This window comes from Zonotrichia leucophrys, chromosome 5, assembly GCF_028769735.1.
Source record: "Zonotrichia leucophrys gambelii isolate GWCS_2022_RI chromosome 5, RI_Zleu_2.0, whole genome shotgun sequence".
Taxonomy (NCBI): Eukaryota; Metazoa; Chordata; class Aves; order Passeriformes; family Passerellidae; genus Zonotrichia; species Zonotrichia leucophrys.
Window position 1 is genome coordinate 24,115,982 of NC_088175.1, and position 13,314 is coordinate 24,129,295.

At 37.9% G+C, this 13,314-nt stretch overlaps 1 protein-coding gene across 2 annotated transcripts in view; it reads left to right on the forward strand.

The window, feature by feature from the left end:
- STXBP6 (syntaxin binding protein 6) overlaps positions 1-12,306 on the forward strand; it is a 98,436-nt gene extending 86,130 nt beyond the window's left edge. For both annotated transcript variants that reach the window (XM_064714878.1, XM_064714877.1), the window contains exons 5-6: positions 7,906-8,063; positions 9,217-12,306. In XM_064714878.1, the coding sequence (XP_064570948.1) occupies positions 7,906-8,063; positions 9,217-9,240 (182 nt within the window). In that variant the 3' untranslated portion in view covers positions 9,241-12,306. The remainder of the gene's footprint in view (positions 1-7,905; positions 8,064-9,216) is intronic.
- Positions 12,307-13,314: the final 1,008 nt, after the last annotated feature.

Consider the following 13,314-nt stretch of genomic DNA (forward strand, 5'->3'; position numbering starts at 1 on the left):
TGCCGCTTAAGTGACAAACACAGAATTTTCAAACTCACTTACCTGATTAAGAAATAGGAATGTGTTGACAAATACACTGTGTTCCATACCTCCATTGTTGCAGGTTAATGCATTATGTTTCTCAATAATAATTAACATTACTTAAGCAGAAGCTCAATCAATAGTATTGACACAATGTCTGCAAGAGCTACCTTTGTTTAACAGAATGCTGTGGTTCATTTTCAGGGCATGTTGCTGTCTAACTCTCCTACCCATTCTAAAAGAAATGTCAATACTTCAGTGAATTCAATTTGAAACAATACAACAAAATTGCATCAGGAGATGTGTTAACACTTTGGACTGCCTTGTCAGGGAAAAGTGTGTTCATCTTTCTGTTGGTTTTGGCTGGGATGGAGCTTGTTTTTTTCATAACAGCCAGTACAGTGTTGTATTTTAGATTTGTGACCAAAACTGTGTTGGTAACACACTAGTGTTTTAGGTGAGGTGTGCTTACACAGTGTCAAGACCTTCATGGTCTCTTCCTGCTGCCTTGTTGCCCATAAAATGGCCTGGGAGGGAACACAAACAGGGAATCTTACCAAAACTGACCAAGGAGATGCTCCATGCCATGTAACAGCATGCTCAGCCATAAAACTGGAGGGGAAACTACCTTTTCCCAAAGTAGACATTGCTCAGGGACTAACTGAGCATTAGGCCAGTGCTGAGTGTTGGCTGGTGACTGATTCTTTTTGCATCATTTATACCATAGGCTTTCATTAAAAATAGATTTTTTTTTCTTTTAAATATTAAATATAACTTTTCATAGTAGTCATTGGTTGGGGGATTTTCTTACTCTATATGAAATCTGTTCTATCATTCTGAATATTCCCTATGGAAAAATATTCCACTTTTGAATCAAACTTGTTTGTTTGAATATTTCAGTGTGTGGTCATTAAGAAATGTAAGTAAGTACAGCATTTCATTAATGGCAGAAATGGCTGGAAGGATTTAACCAAAAAAAACCCTCACATTTTTTCTTTATAGAATGACATCAGTATCAGTAAAAATTGACATGGGAGTTAGCCCATTTCCAGTTATTTTACCTGTCAGCTGATCAAAATCAGCAAAGCTTGCAAGTTTTTTCGGTGTTCACGATGCTCACAGCTCTCACTTGTGACCCCAGGAGAGCAGCATCTAAGATTAATATTTAAATTTGCCAGCTCATTGACAAACAGAAGCTTGCATGGTGCATAGCTGCTGTTCTTTGTTTTAATTACACGTTCTGCTTCTTGTCAGGTTGGCTGTAATATGAGATCCTGCTGAATTCCAGAACTTTTCCAGAGTAAGCCTGTTTAACACAAAATTGTCATAATGGGTAAATGTCACTGCACAGTAAGATTTTTGGGAAATATTGATTTTATACTCCCCAAGAAAATTACCCTTTCTAGAGAACAAATTAGACTTTCTTCCTGCAGGGTTTTCAGAGTTATTGCATGCAAAGTTTTTTCACATTTGGATTTTCAGAGATGAAGTTTTTCCCATTTACTTCCCTCTGGAGATCAGAGGTCCCTTATTGGGCCAGAAGCCCAATCCCCCCATTTAAAATTAATCATCATGATGGAATATAATTTAATACTAATTTTAATTTGTTGGGATATATCTATAAAAAGATATTTGTTTAAAAATAATAAATGTGCTGAAAATGCAGTAAAAGTAACAGCATAATCCACATACCTTGCCCTCACCCCAAGATTAACAAGATTTCGACCAGTAATGATCAGAGAAATTCCTTTAATGGAATGATGCAAAGATAATGCTAAAGTATTTTTTCTGATTCTGCTGCTTGAAATTTGACTCTGTAATTAGTTAAGCTGTTCAAAAGTATGAATAATTTACATTATATTGTTGCTGTGGAGTACTGAATAAAAGAAAATCTCAAGAGAGCAGGAGGTATTTTAATTATCAAGATACCTCATCAATGAAAAAAATCTTTTTTGTTTTACTCTAATGACCCCTTTATCACTGTTTAAAATAAAAAGGCACTAGCATCAGAGATAAAACTTCCTTTTGCTTATGACTGTAGCAGGAAAACTTGTGCTACTTAACTGCCCAGAGAAGAGATTTTTCTAGTGCCTTGCAGAGCCACAATAAGGGTTGGTTTTTTTTGTAATACAGCTTTGTCTTGATGTAAGATTTTGCAAGTCACACTGAGAAATGAGAATACACTGTGTTTGCTAAGCAATAAAAATGTTGAACCCTTAAGGTTATTCAGGTAATTTATTTTGTCATGTTTTGGAGGGTTTTTTTGTTTTTTTTTTTAAGACCTCATCTTCACAACATAATTAAGTTTTATTTCCAATGGTCTGCAGAAGTCATTCTGTTCATGTGCTGCTCTCAACTTTTTGTCAGCTAATTGTCTGCTGTGTTTCAGGCTATGTTGATTTTCTTTCATTTTTGTGTTTCTAGTTTGCATATATTTAAATATGGGAGATAAAACACCAGAAATCATCCAGATGTATTTGATATGTTCAAGATAATACTTTTTGAGCTAAAAGTAGGGGTGGTTCTTTTTTTGGAGAAGTTTATGGAAATAATTTAGTCGAGATACATATAAAGATACTCTTTGACTCAAGAAAACCCCAAAGCCACGAATAGTATTGTAGACTTGGAAAATATACTAGTTAAGTATCACTATATATTTATTTTGCTCTAAAAATTTTATTGAAAATGTCTGCTGATTCTTGCATTTTTATAATTTTCATAATTGTCCACCGATTTTTGTTAACATCTTCAGAATTTTTCTTGAAACATAGAGAACATTCAAATCAGATCAGTGCAAAATGTATTTTAGTCTTGTATTTTGTTTTTTATAGCAGCATTGTGGTTTAGGAATGGTATTCCTCTCTCTAGTGCTCCAACCAAAACTGTGACGGCATTCACTTCCCCTCCCCCTCCAGCAGAAAGCACAAAATGCGAAGATTAGTGCTTGAGATAAGAAAAATTTACTGAAAACAACAATGAGAAAATGAACAGTGATAGCAAGAATACTAATTACAAATAATCAAAGCTAACTGCATTTATTTCCTTCTCAGAAGTAGGTAGTTGCTAAATGCTTTATTAATGCACGTACAATTAAAATTGAATACTCGTGTTTGCAAATCAGTCACTGTAGAGTCTGATCACTAATCTAAAGATAAATCTCTGCATTGAGCTGAAATAACTTTGATATGGCTAATAAAGAATGTGATGAACCTTTTATGAATGTGTGATAAAACAAATGATGCAATCTAAATAATGGTATCTCTAGAGACCAATTAGTTTCTTTGCATACTTGATTATGACAGTATTCCTGTATCTTTCAGGTATTGGGCATGGTGGCTAAAGGATGTATTTTTCATTGGGCATGATAGAAGTCCTAAAGCTGACTTCTTGGGGTGTAAGAGCCTCTTGATACGGACCTACAAGGGTTATCAAAGTTCAGCACCTGGCTCTGCACAGGACACCCCAGGATCACACCATGTGTCTGAGAGCGTTGTCAAATGCTGCTTGAGCTCTGTCAGGCTGGGGCTGTGACCACTGCCCAGGGGAGCCTGTCCACTGCCCAAACACCCTCTGGGTAAAAAACCTTTTTCTAATATCCAAACTAAACTGAAGAGGTCAGTCAGTGCCTGCCCCTCCTCTTCCCCTCAGGAGAAGTTGTAGACTGCTGTGAGTTCTGCCCTCAGTCTCCTTCAGGCTGAACAAGCCAGGTGACCTCAACCACTCCTCGTATGGCTTCTCCTCTAGATCCTTCACCACCTTTGCAGTCCTTCTTTGGCCACCCTCCAATAGCTTTACATCCTTTGAGTGTTGTGGTGCTGAAAACTGCACACAGGACTCGAGGTGAGCAGAGCGGGACAGTCCCCTCCCTTGCCTGGCCAGTGATGCTGTGCCTGATGCCCCCTGGCCCTCCTGGCTTCCAGGGCACTGCTGGCTCAGATTCAAGTTGACATTGACCATGGCACTGCTCTCCAGCATCTTGTTCCTCAGTCCATACGTAAATCCAGGGTTGCTTCATCCCAAGTGCAGAATCCAGCACCTTCCTTTGTTGAACTTCATGTAGCTGGTGATTGCATGGCCGCCTGATTTGTCAAGGTCTTTCTGCAGGGCCCCTCTGCCATGATGGGAGTCAACAACTCCTCCCAGTTTAGTATTATCTGAAAACTTAGTATACATATGATTCCTGCATCCAAGTTCTTTTTGAAGATGTTGAAAACTGGGCCCTGCAGAGCCCTACTTGTGACAGGTCAGCAGCCTGGTGTCACCCCATTCACTGTAACCCTTTGTAACTGAGCCATGAGCCAGTTGCTCACCTATCATATGCTCTGTTTATCCAGCTGTGTGCTGGACATTTTGTCTAGAAGCATACTGTGAAAGACAGTATGAGAAGCTTTAGTAATGAAATCCTAAAGGAATCCATCAGCATGGAAAACATCTCTCAGGATATTTTGAATCAGAGTAGTTACCTCCTGAAGAACAGCTTAAAAGTTTTGCAGGTTGTAGATTATTTATTCATATGAATGATTTTCCAATATGTCCAGTGCAAGGTTTGCTATTCCTGCAGTGATACTAATACAGGGATGAGGCATAGTCAGTCATACCAGCAACCACCTACACATGCTCTCGAAATACTCTGATGAAATTCCATAGATTATTGACATGTGGGTTTCTGAGTGGCTCATAGATGAGAGCAGATTTTTTTATTGTTTTACTGACATTCCATTGGTAAGGGTACTCCAGAAGTAGTTCTTAGGAACAGTCTCAGAATAGCAGCTTCTCTGCAAGTCACTGCCTGTGAGAAAATACAGCAGATCTTACCTGGAGAGAACACAATATTGTGTTAGCTAGAGGGAAAAACAGTTACTGTCATTGTGCCAAACTTTCAAGTTCATTCTTCTGTGCTGAAAATAATGTGGAGTAATAGATATCAGTCTTTGGCCACAAATCTACAAACAGTTTTAAAACAGGAGTATAGAATATAAGGAATATTTTTAGGAGTACAGAAAATGAAAAATATTTTTGTTCTGTAGTTTTCTATTGACATGACAGAAGGTCAGCAATATGTTAATCTGCTCCCCAACACATTTTAAGACTTCAGAAGATGCTTAGTTTTATAAGTTTGTCCATGTAGCCTGCTTTCCTTGAATTCAGCAGAGGCTTTGTGATCTTGTAAAAAACTGATTTAATTCAGTGTTGGGAGCTTTTAAAACTCTTGTCCTAGAGAACTAACACGATACAAGAGGCCAAAGCCATTAGATCACACCACCAAAAAAGGAAAACTATTTCCAGTGCAGTGTTGCTCAGTACATGTGTTTATTTAAAAAGCTGCCTGAACAGAAGCCAAAATAATAATCTCCTTTAAAAAATTATGAGCAAAATAGCAATTGACTGAAAAGTTTCAAAGTAAGAAAGTGTGCAGGTTGTGAAGTTGTTTGGTTTTACAATCAAACTCCTCAGTGTCTGAAAGGAGATCACTTGAAAAGATTAATTTCTGTATCTGCAAAGTTCCAGCTCACAGTATTGTTAGATATTAATCTCTTCAACAGGAATGCCAGCTATTATATTCCTTTTCTAAATGCAACAATAGAAAAAAACCCCAAACCTGTAGCAGTTCCACATCTACTTTTTTTTCTTTTTTTTAACTCCTGATGTGCAAAATGTAACAATATTGGTATTTAGGAGGCCAGGATGTTCTTTTATGGCTGTTTCTCATATTGACTCATCATCTGTGAGTCACTTTGTGTAGGTTCTTAAGTCTCTCCCTCACCTCCATAGTTTAATACTAGCTGAGTTTTAGCTTAAAATTGCAAGGCAGTTTTCTTTATCTCAGGAATTCCTGTATATGCAGCTTGTACCATGCTTCACAGGCTACTCAGGGCAGCCTTTAGCTTCCCTATTCATTGTTTGTTTGGCCTTTCTAAGGAAAGGATTATTATTTGAAAACTGAGTCTGAAAGGATTGTTTGTTCTTTTTCCTAATGAAACTGTGTGCTAGTTTCAGCTGTGTTGATTTTTTTTCTCAGTGGCTGGTACAGGGCAAAGTGATAGATTTGTGCTGAACATGGGGTTGATAATATGGAGATGTTTTTTGTTATTGCTGAGCTGGGCTTGCACAGAACCAAGGCCTTTTCTGCTTTTCGTTCTGGCCATGCTGGCAAGGAAGTTGGGCCTGCATGGGAGGTTGGTAGGAGGAGACACAGCTTGGACAGCTGACCAAAGGGATATTCCAGACCATATGACATCATGCTCAGTGCATAAAGTGAGAGGAAGAAGGAGGAAGGGGAGGAAGTTTGGGGTAATCATGTTTATTTTCATGAGGAACTGTTTCTGTGTGCCTGCTCTCCTGGAGATGGCTGGACCCCTGCCTGCCCATGGGAAGGAGTGAATTAATTCCGTGTTTTACTTTACTTTAGTGCTTAGCTTTTGCTTTCTCTGTTAAACTGTCTGTATCTCACCACATCAGTTTTCTGATTTTTACCTTTCTAATTCTCTCCCCAGTCCTGCTGGTGGGAGTGTGAGCAAGGGGCTGTGTGGTGCTTGGTTGCTGGCCAGGGCTAAACTACAACAAACTAGTAGCAAAGTAGCCCTTTAAACTGATGTTTGGATTTGATTTTTTAACCCAAGAATATTTTTGAAGTAGGTACACTTCCTCAGATTAATGAGAAAAGCAGTCAGTGTGTTTTTGTCTATTTTCACTTGTCCTTGTATGCTGGTAAGAACAACAGAGTTTAACAGCAGATTTGCTGTAGTGCTCGCTTTGACTGTGTTGAATTTGTTTCATACCTTTACCACAATAAATAATTTAAGAGCATTATATATTTGGTTTTAACACCGTTGAAAAAATGAAACAGTCAGGACTACCAGGGTATCAAGCCCGGCTAGCATGGATTATGAGAGGAAGGTTCTGCTTGACTCTGCTGATGTCTGTCTATGACAAAGTGACCTGTTCAGTAGATGAGGGGAAAGCTGTGGATGTTATCTAGACTCAGTAAAGTGCTTGACACCATCTACCACAGCATCCTTCTTGATCAACTGGCTGCTTGCAGCTTAGATGGGTGGACTCTTTGATGAATAAAATGTGGGTGGATGTCCAGGCCCACAGAGTTGTGGTGAATGGAACTAAATCCAGTTGGTATCCCATCACTAGCAGTGTTCTCCAGGGCTCCATTTTGGTGCCAGTTCTGTTTAACATCTTTATTGATGATCTGGATGTGGGGGTTGAGGGCACCCTCAGTAGATTTACAGGTGGGAGTGTTGATCTCTGGAGGGAAGGAAGGTTCTGCAGAGGGATCTGGACAGACTCAGTCAGTGGGCTAAGGACAGCAGCATGGGGTTCACTAAGGCCAAGTGCCAGGTCCTGCTCTTGGGCTGCAGCAATCCCAGGCAGTGCTGCAGGCTGGACAGAGTGGCTGTCCCACAGAAAGGGGCCTGGGGTGCAGGTCAGCAGCAGGCTCAGTGTGAGCCAGGGCTGGGCCCAGGTGGCCAAGAAGGCCAGTGGCATCCTGGCCTGTATCAGCAATCGTGTGGGCAGCAAGAGCAGGGCGGTGACCATCGCTCTGCGCTCAGCACCGGTGAGGCCGCATCTCGAGTGCCACGTTCAGTTTTGGGCCCCTCACTTTAAAAATGGCATTGAAGTACTGGAGTGTGTCCAGTGAAGGGCAACAAGGCCCTGAGAGGTCCTGGGAAGGTGTCTTTTGAGGAACAGTTGAGGGAGCTGGGCTTGTTTAGTCTCAGGGAGGCTCAGGGGAGATTTCATTGTTCTCTAAAAACACCTCAAGAGATTATAGTGAAGTGAGGCCAGTCCAAATGGCAAACCAGCTCTAGAACATTATAAATTCAATTAATTGTATTTATTACTGAGTACTCTAATGGCTTCTTGGTGTTGCAGGAAACAGCATACTCCATTCAGCAGCAGACAGTGTGACGAGTGCAGTACAGAAGGCAAGTCAGGCCTTGAATGAGCGTGGTGAAAGGCTAGGTCGTGCAGAAGAAAAGACAGAGGAGCTGAAAAACAGTGCTCAGCAGTTTGCAGAAACTGCACATAAGGTAAGATTTCAGCAGGATAAAGTCAGACATTTGGCTGTCATAGTTTGTTGAATGAAAGCATGTATCTATACTTTGTTGTATAAAGGCTTGAACTTAGCTCAGGGTAGGTATTGAATCTTCTTTGTGACACCTTCTTCACCTTCTTTGCCTCTAAAAAATTCCTTCCATTTGTTGGTGACTGCTCAGAATCTCAAAGTTATAAATTCTGTAAAAGAAAACTTCTCAGAGTTGCCTGCCACATTTAAAAAACAATTCTGTTTGAGGAAAGAGAGTGTTGGTTTAAGTTCTTTAGTGCTTAAATGCAATTCTAGTATATCACTACGAACATTAATTTCTTTTAAAAGCGTATTTGTGACCATATCCTTGAGTATCAAAGGTTTATGACAGTTTAGTTTGAGTCATTTATTGGTCATCATTTCACCGTTAGCAAATGAGTGAATTTTAACTGCTGCTACTAGTTCTGATTTCTAGGTGATTTCCCAGACAGCTCACTCATCTCAGTTTTGTTAGCGTGCTATTATCTACAGATAGCAATTTTTTATTATATGGAACCTAACCCTAAGCTCTCTGCCTGGTTTGCAAAGGGTGTTTGTCTACGCATTTTTCACAGGTTTTAACTCACTTCATCTCTTTCTTCTCCCTCTCATTCCCAGTTAAGTGCATTTTTGAATTATTTAAAATGGAAATAATTGGTAATCACAGAGGTGGAAAGGCAATCAGTCCTTTATTTCTCATCATTTTGTAGTGGCAGAGCTCCTGAATACATGTTTTAAATTACTTGTCTGGAATTCCTGATTGTAATTAATAATCAAAATCATTGGGTCAAAATTACTAGTCTTCTAAGCATGTCTTTGTTTCTGGTGTCTTGCTCTAGCCTTCCTCTCAGACAGCAAAATAATGGAGCATAGGGAAACAGAGCTGGGAAAGCAGATAAGTCCTGCCTCCTCAGCTTATATGGCAGAGAGAGGCTTTGCCTGTGTGTCCCAGGAAGGGGAATGACTGTATAGCTCTGTGCAAAGAAGTTAATGGATTTGAGGCATCTTTTGAAGAATTTGTCTTACAAGCTCCTCTTATCCACACTAGCCACATTAGGTTGATACAGCTCTCGTTCTCGGCGGTATCTCTTTAATTAATTTTTTTATTCCTTTTTCAGCTTGCAATGAAGCACAAATGCTGAGATACTGCCCAAAGTTGAAATCTTCTCAAGAGAAGCTGAAAAGGCTACAATCAGCAACTTTCACAGGAGATACAGTCTTCTGTGTGCTTTTTCCTTCCCGTTCAGTGGAGATGCATTCTTTCAGTTTCTGTGCAGGAAAAAGTGTTGCGTTTCTACTTTTCTGACTTCCTTCTGTTCCTCTTTTTTAATATTGCTACACAGTCCTGCGGTACTTTCTACCTGTGTTTCAGTTGTTACAGGAGTGAAAGCAGACATTGAAAAAGGACCAAATGACAAGCTGATCAGGATTAAAATAGTAATATTCTTCCATGGTTGTATAAAAAGAAAGATTGAACTGATTGTGGACATGTGTGTGGAAATAAAATCCAAAGAAGGGGTATAATTTTCTTCATTTAATGTAGCATCAGCAGAATGTGAATGAACGTTAGAATTAAACATCTGGGGTTGTAGCTATAATGGAGGACAAACTGCTTTGTCCTGGGAAAAAGAAAAAAATTGTTTCTTCTAATGTAGGATGTGCATGTGCACCAGCATTCAGAAGTGCATATCTGAATTTCATTCATATCAGCATTTTACATGTTCCTATTTTCACTTTCAGACTGATTATTTGAATAGTATGCTGAAACCTAGAGGATGTATGCTTGAGGTTTCAAAATAGAGGAAAAAAGTAATTTGTACATCTATACGCACATAGCTGTGCCTCAAACACAATCTACAATTCAGCAATCTTGATATAAAATAGCATTTCCTTTTACCTGTGATTGTGTGGCTAAAGGCCCATGAAAATGAGAATGCAAAGGCCTGGGAAGATGAGAGTGCACTATTTTCAAGACATCTGTTTTTCATAAATTCTCCAGTTTTTGGAACACTTCAGAAATGTGTCTGATTTTAATGCCTTCTCTGTTAGCAAGTTGTCTGATTTTTTTAATATAGAGGCTTTCAAATAAGCATGTCTTAGTGTACTAGAATCAACTTCTAGTTTGAGTCTCCGCTTTCAATATGTTGTCACTGGAAGGATGACTCTATTTCATCTGCATTCATTATATGCAATATATGCACTGTGTTTCTCTTACAAAAATAAGTAGGTTACCTTTTTTCTTCACAGCTGTTTCCTTAACATTTTTAAGATGGTCTAATCTGCTACAAGAATGAAAAGAGAAAAAAAAGAGAAAAATATGATTTTTTCTTTTCTTAAACCAGTAAGCTAGAAAATAAATCCTTGCAGGAGGTACAGCCTTCATCTTCTGAAAATGCCTGCTCTTCATTTTCACCTCATCTTACCAGAGAAAAGCTGGCATTATATGAATGTACTGTATTCATTGTAGAATATGATTTTTGCATTATTAATGACACAACAGTCTAAAATCCTCAGAGCAGTGCTTGTAAGAGAGATAAAAGCTACTGTAGTAATTGAGAATATTTTACTTACTGCAAGCTGAAGTAACTGAAAATTTCATGGAAATGCCCATTTCATAAAAAGATGCTTGCCTTTAGGAAAGTATTCTCATTTGAACTAAGGACACTGTCTAGTTAGCTGACTGCATTCAAACTTAACATCTGTTTGGGTTTTGGGTTTTACAGGTTTTTTTTCCCTGTAATTTAAACAGTTTTTTATGAAGCCTTTTATTTAATTTCACACTGGGAGTTGAGAGAATGGGTTATTTGTGTAGTACCATAGGATCATTTAGCTCTATTTAGCACCAGCCTCAACAGTTACCAAATCTAGCACCCGCTGAAAGGGAATTTGGCCACTTCTGTTATAAATCAGAACAGGTTCATTAACAACACAAGTTCTGAACACTCTTGAGCTGTGTGTAAGTAATGCTTGCCCTGGAAATGTCTGAATGCTATTGTAATGACTGGGTATTTCTGCAATTAACCAGGGAAAAAGTCTGGTTTTTAAACCAAATTAAACTTCTGCTAGATACAAAATATTAGGCTAATTTTTTTTTTTAAGATGGATTATAGTCCAGTCAGGGAGAACATTTTTGACCACATAGCTATCTTCTTGTCATATTTTCTATTCTTTTAAAACTATATTCTGCTGCTAACCTCACAAGTCTCTCTCTAGAAAAGGAAGTAGATTCTGAGCTGATGCCATCAAACCAGTCCTCTATGCTTGCAAATAATTAGAAGAAATGTCTAAAACCCAGGTCAGATAAACCTGAAAATAATTAACTGTCTAAATTTAAATTAAAAGGCATATATTTTCAAGTGTTTACATAAATATCAGCTGGACAGGACAAGATCATAATTGCACGCTAAGTTCCAGACCTCTTGTGAGCTGAACTGCACTAAAACATTGCTTTAGTCTCATATGAGTTTTTCAGCATTATGGGTTGTTTCGTATCTTCCACTTAAGTGTATGGTTTTTATCATAACTCAGGACTTTAATCCAACCATCAAAAGCCATTTGCTATGGGAACTTTAGGTAACCTAAGTCTTCTGAATGAAGGAAAAGTTGGTTTGTCTGTTTACTTTGTTCTTTCTGTTCATTAAACTACAAGGTTTGGTAGTTTTTAGGAAAAAAATCAAGGTGTATAAATGTTTATCCAAAGGTAAATCTTAGAGCATTGCAGTTTCCTTCTGGAACTTAGCTTGTAGTGTATAGAACCTAGTATTATTAGTCATGTACATAACATATAATATGATTCAGGTTAATGTTTCATATGAAAGAATGTATTTGTAAATTGTAACGATATTAGTTTCTTTATCTTTTTAAAGTTCTAAACAGAATAAAAATGATGTATTGTTAGACTTGACTGCTGTACTGCAAACTCTGTCTTAAAAGGTTACTTTTGTGTCTAGCAAAAGTTGTGTATTATGTGAAATATTAACAAAAATGTGTGCTCTTAAAACTGATCTTAAAGGTAGGTAGGTTTTGTCATGATTTGCCAGAATTGTAATACTTGCTGATATCTATTGTAACCAATTCCTTGGAAGTTCTCAAAGATGTAGAAATTATTTTGTGCCATTCTGGGGAGAGAAAAAAAAAAGTGGGACCTGCTCTCGACTCACTACTGGAAACCCTGATTTTTGTCATTAAATACTGTACTGTGATGAAAACTGTGTTTGGATTGTTTGAGTTCTCTATTCAAAATATGAATTGTTGTTGAGTTAGGTTTTTGTATTTCACTCTAGCAAAATTATATTGAATCTTAGCAAAACTGAATAAAAATTATTTTCTGCTATAGTGATAAAAATTTTCTCTAGAGTACTGTAATTAAAAGAGAAGTAGTGGAAACTAGGTTAAAGCATTTCCTGTCTAAGCAGATTCCAAAAAAATAGTTGCTAGAGGTTGAAGTTAGCACCCTACCTAGAGGCTGTGTAGGTTAAAAAGAATCCTGGTAATTTACTTTGCATTCCTATGAAATGCTTATTCTCAAGTTGTTAATACCTTCTTTTGGCTATCTAATTTTATTGATAATTTTTTTTAATCAAAGCACAAGCAGTTTTAATTACCCTATAAGAATGAAACTATAAGGGTAGAATTCATCTACACACAGAGAAGCAATCCCTTGGATTCAGATGAGGTTTACTTGCACAAGAACCATATCCAATACAAACTGCTTTTGCTGCCATCTCTCTCTTCAGGTTTAAATGTGATCCCTGTGATCGTAATCTCAAAAATTTCTTGTTGACAAGTACTGGCAACTGTTCAATTACTCTAGTTACTAGGTAAGTTTTGCTTGAATTCATGTTATCCATCGATGTTGAATACCATACATCCCCCATGCCCAACCTGTATGAACCTCTTGGTAAAAGAAATAGATCTCCAGTGGATCAGAAGCTAATCTGACAGCTAATCAGAGGCTAATCTGGACAGCATTTTGGCATAGATTGAACAAAATGTTCAGTTCCTTTTTGAACACTCTTGTAGATCAATTTCACCATGTTATTTTGTACATTCATGTTACAACTTCCATAACTTATCAGACTTATTTGTTGCTGTGTGGAAATTAAGGAAAAGATAGGGCTTTGTTGTCATCTTTGATTCATGGAAGAAGCTCAAGCATGGAAGTTTGTTGATACAATATGTTAGGTTTCCTAAGTAAAGTATATGTTAGTATATTC